Source organism: Solanum dulcamara, chromosome 10 (assembly GCF_947179165.1).
Source record: "Solanum dulcamara chromosome 10, daSolDulc1.2, whole genome shotgun sequence".
Classification (NCBI taxonomy): Eukaryota; Viridiplantae; Streptophyta; class Magnoliopsida; order Solanales; family Solanaceae; genus Solanum; species Solanum dulcamara.
This window is the reverse complement of record NC_077246.1, coordinates 71,652,250-71,679,344: the sequence shown is the minus strand read 5'-3', so window position 1 is coordinate 71,679,344 and position 27,095 is coordinate 71,652,250. Positions and strand designations below refer to the sequence as shown.

General features: G+C 31.4%; 3 protein-coding genes across 3 annotated transcripts; 1 reads left to right on the top strand and 2 right to left on the bottom strand.

Moving 5' to 3' along the window:
• The first annotated feature begins 5,493 nt into the window (after nucleotides 1-5,493).
• LOC129870896 (ethylene-responsive transcription factor ERF110-like) lies at nucleotides 5,494-7,975 on the top strand. The gene is made up of 2 exons (XM_055945775.1): nucleotides 5,494-6,012; nucleotides 6,903-7,975. Exons 1-2 carry the CDS (start codon nucleotides 5,646-5,648, stop codon nucleotides 7,748-7,750), a joined length of 1,215 nt encoding a protein of 404 aa, XP_055801750.1. The 5' UTR covers nucleotides 5,494-5,645; the 3' UTR covers nucleotides 7,751-7,975.
• Nucleotides 7,976-8,521: 546 nt separating this feature from the next.
• LOC129870679 (26S proteasome non-ATPase regulatory subunit 12 homolog A-like) lies at nucleotides 8,522-16,876 on the bottom strand. The gene is made up of 11 exons (XM_055945521.1): nucleotides 16,744-16,876; nucleotides 16,456-16,650; nucleotides 14,952-15,059; nucleotides 14,742-14,846; nucleotides 14,539-14,595; nucleotides 14,263-14,459; nucleotides 12,391-12,490; nucleotides 11,145-11,257; nucleotides 9,939-10,092; nucleotides 9,779-9,856; nucleotides 8,522-9,103 (listed from the first exon to the last, which is right to left on the bottom strand). Exons 1-11 carry the CDS (start codon nucleotides 16,744-16,746, stop codon nucleotides 8,885-8,887), a joined length of 1,329 nt encoding a protein of 442 aa, XP_055801496.1. The 5' UTR covers nucleotides 16,747-16,876; the 3' UTR covers nucleotides 8,522-8,884.
• Nucleotides 16,877-17,626: 750 nt separating this feature from the next.
• On the bottom strand, nucleotides 17,627-23,215 carry LOC129871540 (protein S-acyltransferase 8-like). The gene is made up of 5 exons (XM_055946481.1): nucleotides 23,046-23,215; nucleotides 20,791-20,976; nucleotides 20,097-20,384; nucleotides 19,150-19,380; nucleotides 17,627-18,414 (listed from the first exon to the last, which is right to left on the bottom strand). Exons 1-5 carry the CDS (start codon nucleotides 23,088-23,090, stop codon nucleotides 18,001-18,003), a joined length of 1,164 nt encoding a protein of 387 aa, XP_055802456.1. The 5' UTR covers nucleotides 23,091-23,215; the 3' UTR covers nucleotides 17,627-18,000.
• Nucleotides 23,216-27,095: the final 3,880 nt, after the last annotated feature.

Below are 27,095 nucleotides of genomic sequence, written 5' to 3'. Positions count from 1 at the left end.
TGCCTGTATTTCCTCATTGTTCATTTTTTTTAAAAAAAAAAAAACTAAGTCAAAATTTAGAAAGAAATCATAATATTTACTTTTAAACTAGGTTTTGTAATTGATATTTTCCCGCGATTCTTTTCAATAGTCAAAAATTTATAAAGCTCAAGTCAAATTTTTCAACAATAAATGATGCCTATAATTTTTATAACGAATAAAGAAGTCAAAAGGTATGAATCATTATTTATTTGCTGACTTAATATAAGAAGGCATTCAAGAAAACAACATCACTGCCCCTTTTATTATTATCCCATGATGAATATCCAAACTCTTTGTCAATTATTTGCATATTTTTACGGTCTAATATTTGACTTTGATTTCCACTAATTGCGTAAACTAATTATGATGTTTACAAATTATAATACTTTTATGCTCTCATGGTCTAAATTAAGAAAAATCTCAATGGCAAACATAACTATTGAACATGCAAAAATATGGTAAATTACTTATTGCAACATGTAAAATTATACTATGTAATAATATTAATGTAAAACTTTTTCGCATTATACAAAAAGGGCATAATTTTTCTATTATCAATAGTTAGGGGGCATAATGGTACCATTTAATTAAAGGTAAGTGCATTTTTTTGGCCAAAAGCTAGCAGAAAAGGATAATTGTTTAATTTTCAATAGGTTAAAGGTTTATTTGCTCAACTTGACTAACGTTTAGAGTAATTTTGTGCCAAAAAATAATAAAAGTGATCAAATTTAATTGCTTTATATGATCAATAATTCAAAGGCGTTTTTGGCTCATTATGTTAAAATAAAACAATAACAAGTTGCATATACATCTGTACTTCCTATGAAGTAATTATGTATGTATAACAAAAAAATCACATATTGTGTCATTTATTTTAATTATTTGCGTTGATCTTGTTTGATAAATTTGTTATGTTTCGGAACTTTCAGATCTAGATGAAATTAAATTTGATATATTTTGCAATTTAAATAATAAAGCTTTAGTTTATTTAAATTCAATTATTTTATATTTTTATTGCTAAAAGTTCATAAAGTTTGACCTAAACTAGCTAATACATATGCAGCAATTCATCTCATGATGAGTCATGACCATTACTTAAAAAGCCAATTCAAATTTGTGGACAAATTTGATTGAGTTTGAAATATGTGTACGTGTGTGTATTCGTTCTATAAGTACATGTTGTTTTTTTTATAAAAAAAATAAAATTAATTACGACAAGGAGGTGCATTAAGCGTAGATGCGTCAGTTAAGAGGTTATAACAGAAGTTAATCATAGTAAAATAAATAATATTTTTTAAAATTGGATAAATATTTGCTAATAAAAAAATTATTAAGAAAAGATTTTGTTCAAAAAGAAAATAAATAATATATATTTGAAAAAAGGTATTTTTGACCCATTAAGTAACAGTAATGATATTTTTAGACCAAAATATTGATGGCAAAGATATTTTTGGACAAAACTATAAACGCGGCCATCTTTATTAGTTTCACATAATTTAAGAGCATATTTGACGCTTTTCCAAATAAAAGAAAGTGACCTTCTTGTTGTGTTTTTTGTGGTTGAATTTAAATCAGAATAAAACTAAATCCACCTAGCTAGACCTCCCTAACTAAAAAGAGATGAAATTAGCTACATAAGTTATTGGTAATTTTTGGCTAATTCGTCGCTAATTATCAAAAATTAGAATAGAATATTAGTAGATAGTCGAGTATGGTCGGGCGTTAGGTGGGAGAGTTAGGGGGCTAGCCCCATATTCTCCTCCTTATTAACAATAAGTAGTATTAATAATTACATAATTTCTTATTCTTCAATGTGTTTTTCTTTGCTATTTGTTGCTTCGTTTTCTGTATCTTAATATTTTGTTGTCATTTTTCTTCTTCTTGCTATATATTCTCCGAATAACTAATTCTTTTTTCCAAGAATCTATCAAAAATAACTTTTCTAACCCATAAAAATAAGAATAAGCTCAGCGTATATTTTATCCTCCTGTGAAATTATTGTTATTGTAATTAAATACATTTTAAAAAATAATTGGTAAGCATTAGGACCTAGTATTATTCAATATGAAAAAGATATTGAAGTTGTAAACCAAATAATAATCTTATCAACTTTTCCACTTCAACTGGAAGAAGAAAAATAAAAGTTGATTTTGTGATGTATCATGACATAATTATCATTAAAAAACAAGAGGAAAAGAACAAAATAAAAGTCTTAGCCTTGGTGAAAGGGGAGAATGAAAGGAATTCAAATACTCCCAAAGAAATTATATATATTATAAATTTAAGTTTTATTTTAAACACACAAATATTTTAATATAGTATATGTTAAAGATTACAAATTTTAAAATCATCGCTTATTTTCTAAATTTTATATATATATATATATATATATATATATTTTGTTATTTTGATTTTTTTAATCAATGTCTGTTCTTTTATTGGGATCTGACTAGGCTCGATTTTATATCAAATACTTACTTATTCTCAAATTCAAATTTTGAGATTTTTAATTAAGAATATAAAAATACTTATCATTTTAATATATATATTCTTTAGTGGTATATGTCGGATATATACTAAAGTAACACTAACAAAAATAGAAAAATTAGATATGATATTATACCAACAATAATGCATTGAAACTCTGAAGTTAAAACATATCATTTGGACAAGAGCAGTATTAGGATGGATGATTCTTTGAAAGTACTCAAGTTGCGTATCTTTCTCATTTCGCAGTTAATATGTTCTATTACTGATCAATAAAGTGAGTTAAAAATAACATAATTTCATATTCATTTTTCAACAAAAACAATAATGTAACATTAGATAAAAAAAAATTATTTTTTCAAATTTAATAAACAGAATTACATAATATCTATAATAATGAAATGTATCACGTAAAATTGATCTAAATGCACTTAAATTGAATCGAACTTTACAGCACAACACCATAATTTTTTTTAAAAAAAATTGCATGTGTGACTGTTACAAAAACCGCGTTATATTTCACAGACTTTGACTAAAGTCAGCGTTGACCAATCACTTGTCTTCTTTTTAAAAAGGCCTTTCGGCGTCAGCACCGTCAATCTCCGTCCACAATAAATAAAAAATACTGCCAAACATTACAGATTTCCCATTTGACTCTTTTATTTTCTGAAAAAAAAATTGTTTCTATTTTATTTATTACTTCCTCCATTTAAAAAAAAATAGCCTAATAAGATTTGATATGAAGTTTAAGAAAAAAAAAAAAAAAATTTAATCTTGTAATCCTAAATTAAAGTTATGTCAAATGTATCAAAATACGTTTTAATCATGTGGTCTTAAATATGTCACGTGAAAAGTTGAAATTAAAATTTTATCAAAAAAAAAGAATCATTCTTTTTTAAATATATTAAAAAGGAAAGGATGTCATTCTTTTTAAAATTGATGGAGTATTTTTTATTAGAAAGATTATTTTTTTTAAAAAAAAAAAAACTTCACTGCAATTTTAAAACTAATAACTACGTACATTGCCACTGATTTAATATGTCGATACAAAAACGCATTAACATTATCAGTATGTTTTTAAATATATTTCTGTAAGAATATATCGACTTCCTAATTTTTTTTGAATTAACATATTTAAAATATTTAATTATAATTTATTTTATGACTAAGTATATATCGATTTTTTTCTTTGGAAAGTCGTAACAATAAAAAAATTGTCAACATCCCATCATAAATTGAAATAAATATATATAGAGTATACAATTATTTATACTTGGAAACAGCCTCTGGCAGAAATGCAAGGTAAGACTGCGTACAATAGACCCTTGTGGTCGGACCCTTCCCCGGACCCTGCGCATAGCGGAAGCTTAAGTGCACCGGGCTGCCCTTTAAAATAAAATTAAAAATGTATATACTTAGAAAACCAATTTGACAAATTTGTTTCAAAATATTTAGAGCAGCTGGTCCAATTTGGCATCACTACTCTATTTTTAGAGTATCTTGGTCAATGGTCTTCCAGAATATACTTATAAAACTGTTTTATAGGATAAATCTCCATTATTAATTACAATAATAGTATTGACATGTGATCATTACTATTCACATATTGCCTGTTTGGATCCTTTTAATTTGGTCCCATAAGACTAGGTCATCTTAATTTTTCCTATATTGATCATAGGAAAATAAAAACAATTGATCTTTCACCAAAATTAATTAAATAATGTGGCCCATGTTGGTCTCAAAAACTTTTCCTTTTAATGTATTTTACGCCATACAATATTTAGATTAATCAAAATTTCATAATAAATGTTTGAACTATTACATATTTGAACTATCACACACTATATATTAAAGATATGACTTTTACTGTTGAATCATTTAAATACTTAAAATTATTCGATAATAGACGTGTGATAGCTAAAAAAATCCCCATAAAAATAAGTTCACTTGACGTTTCTAACAATTAATACTTTAAGTATGTAATGATATGAAAACATTGGATTGTTAAGATATGAAACTCAACTTAATAGCTTAGATATGCTTTAATATATTTGGATGAAAATATTAATCTAAGTCAAAATTCTATTTGACATTCCTCTTTTTAACAAAAAAAGAATGTGTACATCACACATCATCAACTATTCAATTGGTTGTATCTTAATATATAAATAGTACTAATAGTTCAAATAAATTTTAAAAAACAATATATATATATATATATATATATAATTAGAATGTAAAATTTGAAAAAAAAATTAATTAATAAATATAATTTTGATTATTAACTCAAATTATAAAGTAAATATCGAATATTGATTTTTTTAAAAAAACAAAAACAAAAACAAAGAGGAATGGGTTGTTCATGTCGGCCTTTAGCTTATATTGGACTCAACAACACCAACTGACAAAACAAAAGCTGCTAAATATTGCCATCCTCAATTTTATGATATCTCCTTTCACACTTAGCTTCTCCAAAATAATTCTTACTTTTCGTTTTTATTTATTTATTTTATTTTAAAAAAATATATTTTTTCCTAATATTAACTTTTTTGGTCATATTTTTTGTGATCTAAAATAAGAGATAGATGTTTGTGTGACTATAAATTATTTTATTAAAAATAAAATGAATACTTTAAAATTAAATTATTATTTAATCTAAGAATGTGTCATTCTTTTTCGAACGGATCATATTCTTTTTCGAACGGACTAAAACAGACGTGATTAAGAGTACTTTCTCCTTCTATTTGTTGTATCTATCTAGCCCATGAGTTGACCAACCAACTCTCGTAGTGTAGATTTGCTTTTATTTTCTTTATAAATCTAACTTTTCTATTTTTTTTTTAAAAAAACACAAAGTTTTGCGTTTACTTTTTTTCTTTTTTGTTTTTTAGTATATTTTCAACTCCCAACTCTAGCAACCTTAAATCTCTCTCTATATAACTGTTTGTTCAAGAAATTTAGTTTGCTATCTCTTGTCAACCTTCTTGAAACTCAATTTATTTTTTCTCTCTCTTTCTCTTTAGGGTGCGGCGAGATGTTTGATGCATCAGACTTATGTTCAAATTTGTCATTTTATATTAAAGTAATTGTTAGTACTATTATATACTAGTAGGTTTTTTTTCCTTTTTGTGTGTTACATGTGTATATTCAAGGTGGCGAATTATAGAAAAAAAGGGGATTATGAGGCAATTAGTATAAGAGATGAAGAAGAAGAAGATGGGATTACTAATAATAATAATAATAATAATGTAATGTTTTCTGGGAATATTAATAGAGAAGAAGAGATGTCTGTGATGGTTTCTGCATTGACACGTGTCATTACTGGTGAAGATAGAATATTAAATCAAGGAAATAATAATAATAATAATAATAATAATAATAATAATAATAATAATAATAATATTGGTTCTTCTTCTTTGAATGAATTTTCTGGAGGTGTTGGAGAAAAAAGAGGACGTGAAGAGCAGCAATATTTCTTGTCAAATATTATTAGTTCATCATCAGGTATGCAAAATAATTCTCTACTTTGCTTCTTTTAATATATGTTTATAGGACTATATTTGGTTATTTTATTTATGGAGTGTTCGGTAAAAAATACATCTAAAATATTTTGATTTTTTGATTTTATACTTGAACTATCGGTTGTACATGTAAGTTTCGTACCTGAACTATATATCATCAAATGTTTATCGAAGTTGCCGGTAGCTATCAGTTTGTTCACTTTTTCTATCTGAAATATCACTAAAAAGAGAACAATTGATAGTTAAGGTATGTTTTGATAAATATTTGGTGATAATTCAGATATAAAATTCAAAAAATTAAATTGGAATAGTTAAATATGTTTGTTTTGACCCTTGATTCTCTTTTTTTTAATGTATACAAGATGAATTTATTAGTTGATTTGGATGTGAGTTATGTAGTTCTTATTTATGTATAAAATTAATACAACAATATTTGATTTGTAATTTAAAAACTCGCATAATTAATGCATATATAAATTTTAAATTCTGCTAATGCATATATAAATTTTAAATTCTGCTGCTCTTCATCTATAGCAGTAAATCAAAAACCAACTAGCATGTCAATATTGTATGTAATGTAAATCCATGCAAAGATAACATGAAGAAGACTAGAGCCTCAAATTTTACTTTAGGTCATGTTAGTTTATTTACTTTTAGTTTAATTTTTATGTTCTCTAGTGTCTATTATAGTTCAACACACTAGAAAATATAAGAAACTTCTAGTGCTTCTATATAATAAAAGGAACTTCTTTTTGGACTATTAAGTTAACTTTATTGATATAGCAGGTAATATTTACATGTACATATAGATATCTTTTGAATGGACCCTTCCCTAAAAATATGTTTTCTTTGATTGTGTTATTATGTTAATAGGTAGTGGAGATTCAAGCATTAATAGAACTATTGCAAGCAAGACATCATCAACAGAAGCAACATTCATATACACTAGCACTCCAACATATGAGCATAATAATAACACCAATGTTATTGATTATAATCAACCAAGAAGAAGATATAGAGGAGTTAGACAAAGGCCATGGGGAAAATGGGCTGCTGAAATTAGAGATCCATATAAAGCTGCTAGGGTTTGGCTTGGAACATTCGATACTGCTGAAGATGCTGCTAGAGCTTATGATGAATCTGCTCTTAAATTTAGGGGTAGCAAAGCCAAACTCAACTTTCCTGAAAATGTTAGGCTCTTGCCTACTTCTTCAATCCCACGTCAGAATGACGTTGATAATATGAGATTTTCGATAGAACAACCATCTCTGACAAGCACAGTTCCCACGAATATTACCATGGAAAGTAATTTGGGATTTTTAACAGAAAAACAGTTTCTGACAGGCACATTTCCCATGAATTCCGTGGAAAATGTACCTGTCTCTAGTATTATTTCTCCTAATACCTCTACAAACACTCTTTCAGCAATCTCTTTTTTTCCAAATAGTAATCCAATAGTGCACACTCAATTATCTAATAGCAATTTCTTGAATGATGATTTTCAAAGGGTGCATTCATCTTTAAGTTTGTTAAACCAATCCAAGTTTTCTACTACATTCCAGTCTTCTTCTTCTTCTCCATCGTCGTCTTCTTCTTCTCGAGTGCCTTTTGTTCCGAGTATGTATTTTCGTGGTTCTCAGCCTACTAGTCAGAGTAGCGAAAGTGATTTTCGGGCTACTTCGTCGGATTCAGCTCATTACCCTTCTTCTTCTTCAAGATGATGTAGTAGAAGTGACTAGTTAGGGTTTTATATTTATAACCTCAATATGAATTTTGAATGAATTGTGAACCAAAATGGGTCTGCATAATGACCTATGTAATGGACAAAGTCCTAGTTTTCTTTTTTGATGATTTTGTTGGGTATCTATACCTTGAGTGAGAGCTCATAAAATAAGAGTTATTTTTGGAAATTTCTTGTTTTAACAAGACAATATGGGGTGATGATGGAATAAGTGATACTATAACTTAATATTGGGATATCTTATTTTATATGTTGGTATTTGACTGAATATTGAATCTTAGAATCAAAAGAAATTAAAGCTTTTGAATACACAATTAGCTTGATATATGCAAAATACTAAAATTGCAACCATTACAAACAATTAGATCAGAGGTGATCAAGCTGGTCCTAACAATTGTGGTTATAAGGTAAACTACATCTTTCTCATGGATGGAGGGAAATGTCCAGTTTAGGGTGCTTGTTGGAGCAATCCAAATGCTCGATAGAATATAAATTTGTATAAAATGCGTGTATAAACACCTTAACATACTCGAGTAAACAATCCTCATCGGAACAAGAAACTCGCGAATGCACGTGTTATCTAAACGAACCTATATTCCACAATGGAATAAAAATACTTAGCATGCAGATACTTAAAGAAAATGAACTGGTTGAATATATATATGCTTTCATTCAATTCTCAAAGGAAGATGATGATTAGTCACAAGGAAGTCTACACTTTGAAGTCTGATCGCATGGGGAGGGCACATGATTGATATCAACCTAATAAAATTTTCAATCATCTGATCCTATTTGACGAATAACTCGAAGAGTATATTAACCTGTGATCTCTTAACATCAATGATAACCGTTGTTGATCACAATGAATAAAGCAGCATCAGGAGAATACAAGAGGAAATACAAACAAAACAATGTAGATGCAAGAAAAAGTCTAAGCCAAGGAAGTTGAGGAGGCAGATGAAGATAACAGGGGTGAAAGGATTGAGACTACGAGCTTTTTCCCCTTTGAGGGTCAGGCAGCCAGACTGGAAAACGATTTCAGTTTTGTCACATAACTGCTCCTCGATTACAATTACCATGATTGATAAGCTACCTTTGGAGTCCTGCCAATCTTTCAAGCCCTTATTGCAGCTTTGTGCACCATTGTCTCCTTGTGGATTTGGTGACAACTCTTCTCAACAAGGTCAAGCAGCTTCTCTAAATTAAAAGCCCAAGAATTTAGTACGTCATTGCTGTCTTTTGCTGGTTGAAAACAGACTATACCCACAGGTCTGTCAATCTTTGCGACAAGTGCTTTTGATACAACCATTTCTGAAAGGTGTTCTTCGGCTTCCTGAGATGAGAGAACAAAAGCACATGTTAATGAGTAAAACACGCAATTTCAATCGGTTCAGAAGAACATGTAAACAATGTTTTCAGAATAACAATGATGATCAGGATGATCATGTGGAACTGGATAGCAGACACTCTTCAGCCATAAAATAGTTAACTTAGGCATCCAGATCATAGTTTTCAGATTTTTAAACCCACTCAAACCAATACCTAACTACACTAGCAGCATTAAATGCCAATGGAGCTTTTGGGGTACTATTAAAATCTAAATTTAAAGACTAACTATCAAGAGGGATCTAATTTGAGAGCTTGTAGTAGCTCTCACAGTGATTCAAGTCAACTGTTTATTATTCACAACGCCATGATTTTCTTTTCTTTTTAACTGCAAAGATGGAGCATAATTTTCACGCTATCCATGAGACTTACAAATGCTAGTGATGTATGCTACAACACAGATTTTTCAAGAAACAATGTTAGAGACACGTGGGGAAAGAAAACACAGTTACATTGCTATTTGTTTTGAGGGGTTTAAATTTAACCCACAATGTTCTTGCAGCGTACATACTTTGCAGAGAATTAATCTAATGGAAACTTATCTATATTTCAATAGTAAAATTTATAAAGGAACATCTCAGATGTGATGTATAATCAGGAATGAGGAACCATGAATACCAACCTGAATGGAAAGGCACAATAAATCTGCTAATCTTTTCAAAGTTATCCTCGAGTAGTATTTTGAGACAACAAGAATGTTCTGCAAAGAAATAATCATAGGAAAAATGAACCAAGAAGCCATAAAAAGGAGCAAAAGAGAGATTTGCAGCATAGGGTATTACATGCTCTATAACTCTCAGTCTGAGATCTTCAGCTGCCTTGTCACCCAAAGAGCCACCAAGCATATTCTTTTCATTTTCAAACTCATCCTTGAAAGTATTCCATAATGATGTCCATTGAATGACTTCCATGGTAATTAATTGTTTCAGAAGCAGCCTAAAACAAAAGAAAAGGCAGATACTAATAAACCTTAGACCAAAACTGTTTGCCTTCTAGAGCAGAAGGATAGAAGAAAATTGTAAATTTTCATATTGAAGCTGTTCCATAAAAGATGAGAAATATTTTACAACTATTTCGCTTCCAGGTTAATAATTTGAGACTAGATTTGATGCCAACAGTCCATATGGCTATTCATCCCAAGCCATTACACATTATTTCCCTTTAGAGTTTCTACTTAGAAACAAAAGTTTCAAAAGTAAACTTTGTTAACAAGGCATTAATAATCAAATTAAAACAATCTTTTTATTGATGGTAGTCAATAATGTGTTCTAAAAGTTCATAAAAAGCAGCCTCACCACTAAACTTGTTACCGTATTATACACAATATCTTCTTGTAGAGGTTTTACTTAAATACAGCAGTTTTGAGAAACTTTATTTGACAAAGGTAAAGTTAAAAAAAAAAGTTTTGAGAAACTAAACTTTGTTAATTTAGAAGAGATAATTATGTTATGATAATCTGCTTTTAGTACTTGTATAGAAACAATGTTTTACTGAAGAAGAGGCCTAGTTAAAGAGTGATATTCTTTAAATCCATAAAAGGGTAGACTCACTACCTCAACTTATTCCCACAGATGCACAGTAAAATTATCAAACATTCAGGCTGATACATCTGCATCTAATCTTGACTATGTATTCAAGTCATTATGAGAAGAAACACAATTTTACTTTGATAAAGGTAATTATTTTTTATTTTTTTGAGAAGGACTTTGATAAAGGTAATTTTCATACAGAAGAAAACTCATATCTAGCTTGTATAAAAAGATATGCAAGCTAAATCCTGGGGTTTCTTCTCCACTTTATTGCAAAATACTTTACTACCTAATGCCAATTGATACAAAAGCAAGGATATTTTCCAAAAAGGGTGCTGATGATGGTTGGAAAAATTTGAGAAACATTTTTCCTCACAATCTCCTAAGGACAAATGAAAGATAATTGCTAATCCTCAGCTCCGTAGAACAAAATTGGGCAAGTACAGTTTTCAAGAGAACCTGAAATGAGGGATCTCTGAAAGATTCTTGTCTTCCAAAGTTGAGTTATGAAGACTTGATTGCATAGGATCATGCGGTGACAATACCAAGTACCAGCAAATTTTCCTCAGCACCTGCATTATATAGCAAAAAGTTTCAGCATAATTTAGGGGTATCCAGAGATCCTGTGGCCCAGCTTTTCATGTAGGCTCCTAAGTGACGCGTAATCAAATATTTCTTTTGGATCTTTTTGACAAAACTGAACTAGATGTATCTGATTATTCTTGCAATCCTTCCTTTTTTCAATTGGGAAAAAAATGCATTAACTAAAGCTCCACTTAAGTAGGAATGTTTGCCGTTTAAGTTCTGAACATATTGGATATGTCCATCATACAACACATTTTATTCCAATATACCAGGTTGCTCTTTGTTAATTGGCCCCTCAACAGCTTAATAATTTCTTTAACACTATCAGCTTAGCATAGATGTCTATTGATTTCTAAAGAAGTTGTTTAAGGAGTAGAAAGCCAGCACTAATTCATCAGAAAGGGATGGACTTGAACAAGCATATAATAAAGTGTTTCCTTCTTTTTATTTCTTTTTCCCATGTGTCATCTTCCTGACAAATGAGAAGGATTTCTCTTTCTTTCTTAAGCTTAAAACAGACTACATGCAGAAAACAAAGGCCCAGTTTGTTTTCACTTGGTGGAGGTTTGAATTCGAATCATTCATATCTCAACCAACTTAAGCACATTTGTTATTCATTACAACTGTTTATTTTCTCTGCAGATCTGATTCATTCATATATTACAGATATAGTTTCAAAATCATTAAAACATTTACTTAAAAACTCCTGTGGAAGCAACCTTTTACTACTCTTCCCAATGCCACTTTACAACCACCACAACTTCCAGTCTTCCACTGCCACCCACCACCACTACCAATTATCTAAAGCGCATTGCCAGCTCAAAAAATTGAAACCGAAACAACAAAATTCCACTCTCTTCTTTACAAAATTATCCACTTCCCTATATCAGAAAAAGGAAGATTTCTGTATCGAGTAAATACGTTAGCATTCAATACCTTCGTTTACTTGTGTCCCCAATGTTCATTGACAATTTGACATTTGATATCACATGTTGATGTAATACATTAGTTCTCTAGTTAAGATTGATAATTCATGGATGCAATCTTGAGAAAAGAAGATTTGCATATGAATTGCACAGATTACCATACCACCTCAAGAATATAACTGAATTAGGCTTACTGGTATCCACTGTGCTGGGTTTTCCTTTACAGAAGGGATCTCATAGATGGCCTTGTAACAGCGACATATCTCAAGGTAATCATTGTTCTGAAAGTAATACCTGCAGCACCGGAATAAAAGAAATTATTGTGACAAGTTTAAGGCATACAAATACAACGAAAAGTTCCAGATGCAACAACTGCAGTCTCCATTTTTCTAGCAAGAGCTTAAAGTTATCTCAAAAGTACCATCATTAAGGGAGTTCTTTTAAGCTCTAGAATTGACAAACTTGCAAATCAAAGACGAAGTAAATCAGGTATGATCAAGTGCTTGCAACAGTGAGCCCTACTCACGCATAAAACTTTCTGTGAAGGGCATGAACTAAGTCTATCATATGAAGCATGACTTTTGTTGGAAAGGAATTTCCCACTTCACAACCAGGTGCCTGAACTTCAAGAGCTCTGATCTTAACAAGGTCATAATGGCAAATTGAATAGCTTATGCTGTTCTCATGAAGGGTAGGTCACTGTTGGCCACTTTTTAACTGCTCAGGGATGAAACCAATAATCAATCTTTCCATGGCTTAAGAAGTTTCCCTTTAGGTTAAGCAGAGGATCAAGAATAAAATCCTCAGCTTCAGGTAAGCCAGAGCGCACTGCTCGAGTATGATATCAATTTCCATGGTAGAAGCATGACTTGAAAGAGAGGAGGGGTTAACCCAATCACATGTTAATTTAGATTTATGAAATATACCTTTTTCCACTCCTCAAACGGATGTTAGAATCCACCATCGACATTCTAACGATTATCATGCAAGTGAAAAACAATGCGAAAAAGTTTTTGGAGGGAGAAACTAGTATAGAAAGAAGTATAATTGACCTTCTAACAGCTTAATATTCCAGTCCCAGCACAATCTTACTATGAAACTTGAAACTCCAATCAATCAATCAAACAACTATGCTTCAATTCCAAACGAGCTGGGATTGAAAATGCAACATTTTCACTATGCTTCAATCCCAGACTAACTAGAATAAGTAATGTAACCTTTTCAATCAGACCATTTCGTTGCTGCAATTGAAGTCCATTCATAACAAAAACTAATCCTAAAAGACGGGAAATGAAAACTATAGCTCTCAAATACTCATCTTTGCAGAATTTGAATGAGGTCGGCATAACATCACAAGCATGAATATTATCTCTTTGGTGGAAAATCAAAATCTTTTGTGTACAAGCAGAGTAAAAACAGCATTTCCCTTGGTGTTACCGAATAGTTGATAACAGTAACAAGTTCTACATTGTATCATTGTCAAACCCCAACACCATAAGGCCGATTAACTTTCAAAAAATTGCAAGAAATCCAAATTCATTTATAAGACAAATCAAATTATAAGCAAAATGAGGACAGTCAAAATGTTTCACTGGATGCACATTATGGACACATTCAATTGTAATGGGGCATGCACTACAAAAACAAGACAAACAACCATCAGCTAAATATGGAGAGTCATAAAGGTTTCACCCAGAATGCACATGTTAAATAATTCAGTAGTAAAATGAGCAATGTACATTAAGGGTCAGGATGCATTGAAAATCAACTAAGAAGCAAGTCAGTGATTTTTTTCAACACTAATCTGTTCAAATTAGGACCATGCTACAATAATCAGTGAAGAAGAGGCATCAACTACAACTATTAATCTGTTCAAATTATGAGTTTGGCATAAATATGCTGAGCCCCTGAGCGCTTAGGGTAAGAATAGTCTAGTTTATCATCATTATCAAGAGAAAATAACTTGAGGTATGAATTGACGTAGATTCTTTTATTTTATTGGACCTCCAACGAAGAGGAGCCCGTCCTTGGCGTAGAGGCACACTCCACATAAAATCATAACTCACCTAATCATCAATTCATAGTAAATCCGCTTCAACTCTAACAATGATGGAATATCTGGAGCAGGCTCTTCGACTACATTATCACCTTCTTTGGGTTTCTTCTTTTCTTTAGTAGGATCAGCTTCAAACACTTTGGGATTGATCTTTCTTGAGAGTATTTGTGCACGCACATAATCGAGACTATCCAAACAGAGACGCACCTGTAGAGTTCAGCATTACATAACTAGCCAAAGTCATGCTTCAATATTCTGTAGAATGAAAGGGATCAGTGATACATACTTGTTCAAGAATAAACGCAATCTTCTCGGTTTTTGCTATTGCTCCAAAAGTTTCAACCTGTCCGTCAACATACCCACAGATGGGAACATTGCAAGTAAGTAAATCCCGAAAAGTTCCCAATAAAAACTGATGTTCAGTTTGACACCGATCACTAGATCAAAAAGACTAAGTAGTCACCAAGGAAGAGGTCAACAAATACTGACCGCAACTTCTTGAATCAAATTAGCAGCCTCGGCTATGAGTCCTTGTTCTTCTTTCATTTTTGCAAGCTTCTTAATCAAACGGGCTCTCTCAATTTCAACATATATCTACATGCAAGATTAAAGTCGTTCGGTGGGAAAGAAAGACAAAAGGAACCAAAGTGTTCTAATCTAAAATTAACCAAAAAAAACAAAAGTCAAAAGAACACTTACCTTTCCAGCAGCTACATTGTTAAGGGTCTTGATGAGTTCTATCTTAGTTTCAAGATCAGGTGTCTGGTCAATATACTGCATCGCTTGTTGGACCATAGCCTGTACAGCCTGCACAAGTCCAAATTAAAAAACACTAAACAATGTTATTACACAGTGGTATAGAACAGACAAAACCATGAGATCATCCATCACCACAGGAGAAACATCGCATCTCACAGGTTTCCCATAGCAATGAGATAGTTCCACATACAATATGTTAAGTAAAGAACGGACGTGCCTATAAGCACTTGGCATAAGCAACGGGCAGGAGCATATATTCAACTGTATCATGTTAATCAAACTTTCCAAGGTAAATAGGCACATGACTAGTAGCCAAGCATGCCTAAGCATTAACACATACGCATGTCACCACATTACACATCTGATCATGCCAATGATGAGTGAACTACATAAAAGGAAAATCCTCTCCTCTACCCAAATATGCATGACTTTTAATGATTATTTCTGATAAGTAAGCAAGCAAACATTAGAAAGCATCAACAAGGTGCAAACTAATTTTACTAAAGTCTGCATTAAGGCAGAAAATCACTGTTCATGACAAACACATCAACCATAATCACTGCATACCACAAAAACAGTAACTTTCCTTTCTTTGTACCCCAATAAGGAAAATACTCACTTTCATACTTCTTGTACGATATAAAGCAGAAAATAAAAGCATATATCTTTCCATCTAGAACAAGAGAAAAATATTAGCCCCCTCAGGCCTTCACCCTTTCAATTATCCTTCCTTTTTAACTCTCACTTATTAAAGCAAAGATAGTATTCCTTCACAACATAAACTAGATTTTTGAACTACACCCTAAGAAATCAATAATTCCTTTGACATTTATAAAATCGCTACCTGTTTGGAAAAAAAAAAGCAATCAAAAAGTCCTTTAAACTCCTAACATGGACTTGAAATCTAACTAAGTAAAAGTGGGATTTTGATACCTCTTCCCTATAGTATGTCCTTTCTAAAAAAAAAAGATTTAATCAATTGGTAGTGCAGTCAGAAGATATTCAAAAATTTGGAAAACAGAAAGTAGATAAGATAAATTTTGTTATGGACGGGGAGATGGATTGGAAAGCATTTCTTCATTTCTGAAAATTCTAATACTAGTTCAAAATTTCCAATAACATATGATGCATATATATATGAACAAGCATTCGTTATAGGCAACACTTCAAAATGTGTTGATATCCATTGTCCTCCTTACTGATGGAAGTTATCATTTTTTTTCTTCAAAATTTCCAATAAGATATGATGCATATATATAAATATATATATGTGTGTATATATGAACAAGCATTTTGTTATAGCTCAACACTTCTAAATGTGTTAATACCCACTGTCCTCCTTACTGACTGACACTGTCAAAATTCAGCACACCAATCCCAGTCTATTCAGGCTCATTACATTCTGCTACAAGGACACACATATAGTAATAATAAAAAATAATACCTGTTTCAATTGTCCACGGCGCTTTGACAATAGAACAATCTGCTCATTAAGTGTAGTCCATGCACGAGCCTCGAAGCAGAGCTGAAGAATATCAATGGAAGCTTTCCTCGTACCCGCAACATCGCCAGCTTGTCTCATCTGCTTCTCCACATTCAACAGTATCTCTATTTGCGCCTCCAAATTCCCATTACCTTCCTGAAATTGAGCAAAAAAAACATTGAATATACCGAAATGGGATCTGAATCGAATGAAAATACAGAGAAATTCAACAAGAGAATAGTAGATTACCATTTTTTGAATTCGATCGCTGTGAAACCCTAAGAGAGAGAAAGCTAGTATAGAGTGTTGAATACGGTCTCTTTTACTACTTTTTGAGTCTATGCTGTTTTTGTATTATTTTTGTTTTCTTTCTTTTCTCTTTTCTTTCAATTTTCAATCTAGTTTTCTTGTCGAAGGGGCTATGGTACATATTATATTAATATGTATAATAATAATAATAATAATAATAATAAATAATAACATATTTCGTGTAATTTTATGATATATATGCAAACATTATCATTACAAAGAAAAGAGGTAGTTTTTGATAGACAAGTATATATTAGCGTGTGTGATTATTTAATACTAAATGAATGTATGATTCAAATTATATGGGTTCAATCTATAAAATCTTATCACAAAATTCATTATGTTTTAAAAATTACAAGTATAAATATAAGTTCTTTTTAAATCTAGTGATATTTTCATATAAATTTATATAATGTGTTGGAAGAATTAGGTTGGAATAAAACTCATTATTTATATTCCAGGATCTATCATTGAATATAGGTAGCTTAACTTTTGTATAACTAAGTTCTTTGTATTTGTCAATTTTTCTATATATTTCCTATGAAACTATTTTTACTAGGAATTTGGATGACAATAATGCTAAATGCTTCAATCATACAGTAGTTTGAGTTTGCTGCACATTTCCTTGCTAAATAATGCATCAATGGTTGTCAAAAAATGATTTAATTTCCTCAACAGTTTTCCATTCTAAACAAATTCAGCTAGAAAACCGTGCTGAATTTCAAAAGTGAGGATGCGATCATACCAACACTGATGCATTATATCCTATCAGAACTCAGAAGTTAAGCATATGAGAATTTGATTCCCCTTGGACACATAAAACAAGACAGGAAATAGGAGTTTCCAGAGTAATCCATATAGGAAGAGTAATAGGAAAAGAATGACTAGATGTATACATTTTCAAATTCCTTTGACATATGTCCATAGTTCTTTCAAGAAATAATAACCAGCAAAAGACATTATAGAAATCAGCAGATCATCTGTGTGTTTTGCGACAAAACTGTTCTGTGTATGGTCTCGTCCACGAAAACAGGTTGAGCCAGAATGACACCGGGAAAGAGCACTGGAGATGAACTTTCATGGCTAGCCATCATAATGTATCACATTTCAAATCTCAGAACTGACTGCAAAATCATTGCAGTAGATGGCTTTGGCAAAGATGGTAATATCGGAGGACCAGTTCCCTTCACTTCTTCTTCACCAACCAGAATGGCGACTTTCAGATCTGGAGGAAAATTGCGACTCTAGACCAAATCCAAAGTCAAGCTCAGAACGACTTATGGGCGACCTGTCACTTCCTCTACCTCTAATATCACCAATATCTTGAGAGTTACGTCGTTGGGATATCTTCATCAGATCATCTCCAATCTCAAGATCATCTTCTACCTTGACTCTTCTATCCTCGTCAGAGATGTCAACTTCTGTTACTTGAATGTTGCCGCCCTTCCTAGTCTTTGATGCCTCTTCATGTACATATCCGCGGAAATTGTTCTTCGAAGGTTCTATCTTCGAGCAGAATACTTCAAGAAAACTGTTCATGCAACCGCGGTAATACACATTGATCCTGTTGTCTCCTCTTAGCCCTCTCTGACGGAAGTTCTCATATGTGGTCTATGGAGTTCAATATAACTAAAACAAATCAAAATAATGCATGGGGAAAAGAAAGAGAGAGAACGTAGTGATATCAAATCAATTGTCTAATCTATCATTCGACAGCCAACAAAGATTTTATCTTATTGATTCCTGACATTGTTTTTGTAAAAGCAGGTGATGGGAACATGACAATACATTCAACAGCAGACCATTTAAATCTCAAATTAAAACAAACCAGTCCAATTAAGAATTGACAAACAAATACGACATAGATAGCTCAATGAGTTTAATGATCAGTGATACCAATTCACATCATTTGAATTGAACTGGTAAAAAAAAAAGATTACTCTAGACGAGCTATATTCACACATTTTGAAGAATGAGCCTTCAATATATGTACCGATTCAACAACAACTACATAACAACAAGAGGTCAATCAAAAGTTCCGGTTGATAAAAGATTTCAAAGAATATTGGAAGGAAAAGGGATTCGAATTACTTGACCATGTCTTAAGTATTCCCTAACAGCTGTCTTGAAAAAAGTATAGCTATAGAACATTTCTACACATACAGATTATTGACTCCAGCATGCTGGAGCTAGAGAGAGACGTGTTTGTGAGCAACATAATCATCACAGAAAACAAAATGATCAAGTATATAAAAACTAAAGCAGTACTGCAATTATTATACTCGCAAACTAAAGCAAATGAAAAAATTGAACTATATATTGACATAAGAGGTGTAAAAGAGTAACCTGATTTCTACTTATGAGATACAAATGGAAGCCAGTGAGACCTCCAACAAACCACAGCGAAACAAAACAATATGCCATCAGTGCCACTGAAGCTGGCGATACTTTGATAGCCTTCCAAGCAGTTCCATAATCATCCACAAGAAGTTTAAGATATAATGCCGACATTGAAAAGACGTAAACACAGAGGAGAGCAGTTGAAGAAACAAATAGGAAGAAGCAACGATAGTTGCGCTGTACACCAAAAAAGAAATGAGTCTCAAGAGGCCGCCAAGGTGCAGCTAAAAGTATCAGGTGAAGTTCTTTTTGATAGACTTTTTATTTACAGCCACATAAGCAACTGATACAAAATAAAACAGGGAAGGGATACAACAATTTCTCCTGCCTGTTCCTTAGACAAAATATCCAACCTCACCATTGCTTCATTATGTTATCCCTTAAAACTCTTTTAGAGCATAATGAAATTGAGCACAGTTTTGCAAAGAAATAGCCTACTTGTTTCTCGAGAAGAGATGGGAAACATGCTCAATATCATTTGATTGAATACCACCATTCATTAATTACAACATAAGCACAGTCCAAGTAAAGATTCATTTAAAAATGAAAGGCTAGAAACATACATCACAAATGCTAATGTCCACACCTAGATTATAAGTGTCTTGTCAAAGCTTACAGAAGCCAATCAGTCAATTCAACAAACAGCAGCTTATACAAATAAAGTAAGCACTTCTACAACTACTAATCAACTAAAAAACTGCGGATATTTTTCGGCAAAGCAGTAAACACAAGGCTGAAGTGAATTTCTTAAGAGAAAGAGCAAAGGTGGAAGGTTTCATCTTCATGATGAGCCCAAGAAACCATAGAGGTAGTTATAGAAAGAAAAGGAATATAAAATGGAATCACAAAAGAAACTTGAGAAAAGAATAAGCTGTAGAAGGAAGATTCACTACCTTTCCAATGCATTGACCCACCCAAGGACAATGGTGATCAAACCGCTCCACACAGTTATTACATACTGAGCAATGAGAGCATCTTGGTGGACGATACAACATACATGTTTCACAATATTTAACTCTCACTGGCAGACCATTTACAATGATTTCTTTGGTGCGAGGCAACGGTTTTCCAACGTCAATGGAAGCTGAAGAATCATAACCTGATACTTCCTCTGGAGGATGAGAATTGCGTGGAACAATGCCAGGATCCTTGGTTGATGTTGAAAGTAGAAGAAACAAGACCTATTGCAACAAGCACATGATTTTTCACATTAGTCACAGAAAAGCTATGTTGCTCGGAGCCTTGGACTCTTCAAAATGTGGACACATGCATGTTGGAGCCTCCAAAAGTAGTGCATGCTTGGAGGATCCAACACGGGTGCAACAACATTTTGGAGAGTCTGAGCAACAGAACAGGAAAGTGGGAAAAAATTCTTGACAGTTATCAGGTGCAAGAAAATCAAAGGCAGCTGAAAAAACACAAACAAAAGAGTTGGACACTCTGGGGATGTTTGCAGAAACATAAATAGAAAGTTATGGGCAGAAATCTGCAAGATGAAAGTAAGAAGGAAATAAGTACTAGCGGAACTTTGCCCCGCATATGATAAAATATTAGAGGCCAAATAAAGTAAAGTGTGAGGAAACTAACATAGATTGTGAAGACAATTGCTAAGACCAAAAATGCATATCCTATACGTCCAGTTGTGAATTTGTGAGCAAGATTACTTGCAACAAATACACAAAATATAACAACAGGGACAAGGATAAGCGTAAAGGTGATGATCAATGACTTAGCATCTGGCCCGAATATCAGCCTCCCATCAAGCAAGAATTTCTGCGGATAGCAAACATTAACAAAAAAGAAAGTTAATGCGAACACAATGTCAAAGCAGAACATATCCTAGAATAGCATCTCATTTCAATAATAACATCAGCAAACTAGTGATTTCCCAGTGAAGCAATTGGTGAAGTTGACTGCCTTGGGTGTTCCATCATAGGTTCCAAGCATTTACTTTGTTTATGTTGTTTTTAGTTTTAGTTCTTTTTACTTCAAAACCACACCCAATTCAATAGTTAAAATAAAGAAAAGGTTAACTTAAATTTGGTAATTGATAACTCGTCTTCATGGAAATGATACTTCACTTATCACTAATTACTTTTGCAATCATTTACAGCGGCGTATAGAAGGTCCACAACATTGTCAAATTGTTTATCGAAACCTTAAGTAACCAACTCAACCTATTGGCCACTAAATTTCAGTTCTACACAGTAATTTCAAGTGGCAATCAAGCATAGCACTATTACTATATCAATCGTCCCATCAACAAGCAAGAGACGATCAGCAATTATAAACCAAACGAAGGAGACCACGATCCTTAAGCTTAAACAAGTAATAAACCAATACAACTAATCCAGCAACCAAGAAGTCCAAATTTTCTTTTCTTGTCTAACAGAGGCAAGTAAAGCAAAAAACCCAGATCAAATCCGACATTTCATTTCCATTAAATTAGTACTATATGCACAACCAGTTAACAATACCATTCAAAAGCCATTAGCTTACTGAAAAAAATTAAAGAAAACTTTATATCCAAGCATACATGATCCTTAAGGTAAAATAAATAATCAAGTAATATAACTAAATCCAGCAACCCAACAAGACCAAATCTTTTTGTCCTTGTTGAAGACAGGAATGGAAAGCAACAAAAACCCAAATCAAATTCCCTCTAAAGTACACAAATACCGAGTTTTTAACACAATATATGCACACAAAAACACCATATCCCTAAAAATCCATTAGCTTTCTAAAAATCAAAGATTACTCTCTCCAAGTTTGCTTAATCCTTAAGCTCAAAAAGAGCATTCAACTAATGCAATTCAATATAGCAAACCGGACACGCCAAAACTTCTTTTCTCGTCAAAACAAAGCAAGAAAAGCAACAAAAGTCCAAATCAAACTCCTCTAAAGTACGGAAGAAAAAATGACTTTTAACACAATATATGCACACCAAATACCTTGAGCCGAGTTCTATCAGAAACAACCTCTCTACCACCCAATGTAGCGGTAAGGTATGCATACAATCTACCCTCTCCGGATCCCACTTATGGAATTACACTGGATATGTTGTTGTTGATATGCAAACCAAATACCCATATCCCTTAGAAAAAACATTAGCTTTCTAAAAATCAAAGAATACTCTCCCCAAATTTGAATAATCCATAAGCTCAAAAGTTAATATTCAACTAATACAACTCAATCTAGCAACCCCAACACAGCCAAGCAAGTAAATGGGTGTGCATATAATGTCTAGCTTCTAGCAACCCCAACACAGCCAAGAAAGTAAAAACAACAAACACCCAAATCGAATTACACTAAAATACACCAACCCATCGAGTTTTAACACATTATATGCATACCCATTTAATCATATTCTTCAAAAACCACTAGCTTCTAGCAACCCCAATACAGTCAAGCAAGTAAAAACAACAAAAACCCAAACCAAATTCCACTAAAATAAACCAACCCATCGAGTTTTAACACATTATATGCACACCCATTTAGTCATATTTTTCAAAAACCACAAGCTTCTAGCAACCCCAACACAGTCAACCAAGTAAAAACAAAAAAAAACTCAATTCAAATATATGCATACCCATTTAATCATATTCTTCAAAAACAACTAGCTTCTAGCAACCCCAACACAGCCAATCAAGTAAAAACAACAAAAACCCAAACCATATTCTACTAAAATAAACCAACCCATCGAGTTTTTAACACATTATACGCACACCCATTTAGTCATATTCTTCAAAAACCACTAGCTTGCTTAGAAAAAAAAAGAAGTAAAAAAAGTACAGTATACACAAACTTGAATAATGTATTAACAAGTAGCAAGAAGCACTCACATTGTTCCCCTTCCAGCACTGGTACACCCTCTTGGGCTTGGCCATGAAATAATAACTGTAATGATTCTTGATTTATCACTTTGCTAAAGCTGGAAGAAGAAGAAGAACAATTGAGCTTTTATTTTAATTGTCTATTTTAGTAAAGTAAGTTTTTTTATAATAATTATGATAAATAAATAGCTACATAAAAGATAGTTAGCGTTCAACTTCAAATCATTATATTTATTTTGTTTTTTTTATGACAAGAAAAACCTTCAACTCCTGCTTTTTGAATGCACACAAAGTAAAATATTTGCTTCTATCCCATTGCTCGTAAATTATATTTGGGAATTATCTCGTACTAGGCAAACTTGATGCGGTGAGCTCGATTTAAAAGGCAAATTCTTTGCTTTCACTAATTAAGAATTTTAAACACGAGACCTCCAATATAAAAGTCTCAAATCCAAATTACTGAACCACTATAAAAGGTTATATTATTAATAAGTTTAATTTAATAAAATATGTCTTTAATTAAATTATTATTTTTTAAATGTGTTTGATTAATACGAGTCAAGAAATATGAAACGCGAAAAGCGAAAATCAAGTGAGTAGTTACTTTTCTTCTTTATTTATTTTTTTGCTTCACCTTTTGTGCATACAAATTCGTGTCAAAATGGCGGTCTGTGGTTTAAATGCGGTGGATTTCATCATTTGTTTATGGCTTTTCGTTTCTTTTTTTTTCTTTTTTTCTTCTGTCGGCACTTCCTTTTTTTCTTTTCTTATAGGAGATATAAAAATAGTGTTTAATAATATTGATATTAATATTTATTTTAGTTTTTAAGTTTTTTTTCTTATAAAATATTTAATTTAATATATTAAAAATAACATATATCAGTTATATGTTATATAATTCTAATACATTTTTTGATGTATTCTACTAAACAATTCAATCTAATTGGAGATCTTTAATATCAATGTGTCTATCTAATGTTTTGTATGAATTTAAATAGAGAAAATATCAAAAACAGCATTATAAGCACCTATTATTACATAAAAGTATAATGAGATTTTACTATATTTTAAAATGTAGCAATATTTTGATTTTTAAACGTAATAAAATATATGTATTTGTTGCATATAACATCTCAATCTAAATAAAATAATGCGATTTTTTTTATTGTAATATATATTGCACAATCTCGTTATGTTATATATTTTTTTTAAATATCACTACAAAGAGTACATAATATGTGCATGGGTCGAAATTACTAATTAATTCGAATATTTTTTTCATTTAACTACTAATTACGTAATTTTCAAATTTCTACGTGTTCACTAACAACAAATTGACAAGGCTAAACAGCTAAAATAAGTTTAATTGTGCAAAAAGAGAAGGTACAATCAACTACAAAATATTGTACAATTCAAATTTGCTTTTTACATATATGATAGTAGTCAACAATATCAGTGGCACAATTCACGTTGTGATTGCGTAGCGTAAATTTGACCGAATAAGAAAAAGTAAAAGTAATGTTGAATATATATTCTATACCTATTTTTTATAGAAAACATAACAGATATTCAATAAAATAGGAATATGTATTAACTCGAGCATAAATTACCATACAAAGAAAATATATAAAGATATTTATTCATAGTCGTAGAATTATCGAGGTAGCAGGTAATTTATGTTATTTCTTTTTATCTATTCAAATCCCTTGAATAGAGTTATTCAATCACACTCGACATTTTTACAACTCAATAAAAATATGAAACTTGTATCTAATTAATACCGTACTCTTGATTAACCAAAATACATTCGTACCTTTAATTTATAACAAAACTATTGTAAATTAATTTGATTTAGTATAATATCGAGTATGAATAAATTTTTATTCCAAACATATTAAGAATTGAGCAAAAGGATAGTCAAGTAGATAAGGAATGTTTTGGAAATGCTTTTAACAAATATTTAAGGACTTGGGATTAGGGAGAATAAAGATTAGATTATGAATCCTTCTTAATATTACTAATTTAATCCATAAGATAGATTTCATGTGACAAAACACTTGGAAAAGAATCTGCCTTTACTTGCAATTTCAAATTTGCTCCATGTTACTTTTAAAATTGTCTCAACAAATCAAAAATTAATGTAAGGTTTTGAAATATGGTTCCATCTGCATGGATATGGTTCAATAAAAAAAGAGGTTCAATTTTTTTTTTAATCTTTACGCTAGGCTAGGCTAGATTGTGCGAATCGACTTCAATTAGTTTAATGGATATTTATAATTATCTTTTATCAATACAGATACTGAATAACTCGATCTTTCAAAGCGTGAGCAAATGTAAAAAAATCACTTTGATATTTTTGCCTCCGCTAAATTTTGAACTTAAAATCTCATAATTCTCAGCATGCATGCTTCATTGACCACTAGATTGCATCGGATGCCTCGATCTGTTGGAATTTATTTGTGTAGTTAATGAAAATTCGACCTTTAATTCCAAGTGATATTAATATGTTTATAGCTTTCTTTTTTTTTGGCTTATTAATGGAAGATGATGTATTACTATAGGAAAAGAGACATTGGCCAACAAATTTTCCTTTTATCCTTAATTGAGTTAATGCCATCGTATTCAAAGTTATTAAAGTCTTTTGACGATATTTATATAAAGTGCTAGCTATTTATAAATACACATTATATTATCGCTGCTAAATATAATATAGCGATAATTATATTATTATCTCTAAATAATTGGCACAAATCCTTTATTTATTGAAGTGTATATATATTGTGTGTGTTTCCTTTCAAATGATTGTTCTATTCCAAGGGTTTGAATGTTTGTGAAAATTTATAGGTGCTTAAGAGTTTTCCTAATATTCATATGGTATCTTATTCTTTAATTTTGTTAATATCTGTTATTTTGTTTGCATGACTTATTTTGCTATTTTGTTATCGTTATGTTCCTTTCTATCATGCTTTGGTTAAACTTCTTTTGAGCTGAGAGTCTATCAGAAACAACTTCTTAATAAAATTAGAATCCATGTATATTCTTCCCTCTTCTGACCTCATTTATAAGATTACACTAAATAGGTTGTCCTTATATATAATTAGTCGTTTTATTTACTTCTTCAAATATTGATATTATTTACAAAAAATTGTGTATAGGCCACGGGTCAAACTTGAGAACCAAACAAGAACAATTACAAGAATGTGTATGTACAAACAATCACCTCATGATCTTTCTAACGTCTACAAGCTAAGGGACTTGTATCAATGATAATTTTGCTCTTTATAAATCACAACATATTTAGTGACGAATCTAAGATTTGAAATTTATAAATTTTAAAATTTTATTGTATATACATGCAATTGAACTAAAGTTATTGAAATTTGTCAAACCTGTACGTCCCATGCATGCTAGCGTTCCATCCTTATATACAACACTAATCATCACCATATATGTTATATGTGAATTTGCTCTTTAACCACTTGAAGCTGTTCCTCAAAGATGTTTTCAACTTACCTTCCATGGAGTACATGTTATAACAAGCCACCCTTTTCCTCCTTTTAACCTCTCGATTTTCGCCTGATCCACCATTGAAGCTGTAAGACTTGTAAGTTCTCTCCTCGAAATTAAATCTTGATTTGACATGAGAAGTAGAATGATAAGAGAGTGATTTACTCTTCTCCATGATCGAGAATACAAGAAGTTTACTAAGAAAAATGAAGAGAAAAGACCTTTCTATTATATGGTGAATTTTTTTTTATAAAGAAGCATTTGTATATTTGTTATTATTATTAATGGACCCCTTGGTGCAAAAATGTTAGTGCGGTTTATGCACAAAATCCTATATATGTACTACATAAAAAGCATATATTGTATATATTTTTGGTGTGAAAGAAATTTTTATATTATCAAGCCACTTAAAAATTATTTTAGATTATTAATTGGTAAGTTGTTTTTAAAAGTGAGATTTAATAATCTTTAAAATAGGATAAGTGATTTAAATAATACGTACATGTCTATATTAATTCTTTTTTTTTGGTATAATCATTGTATATGGGTCAC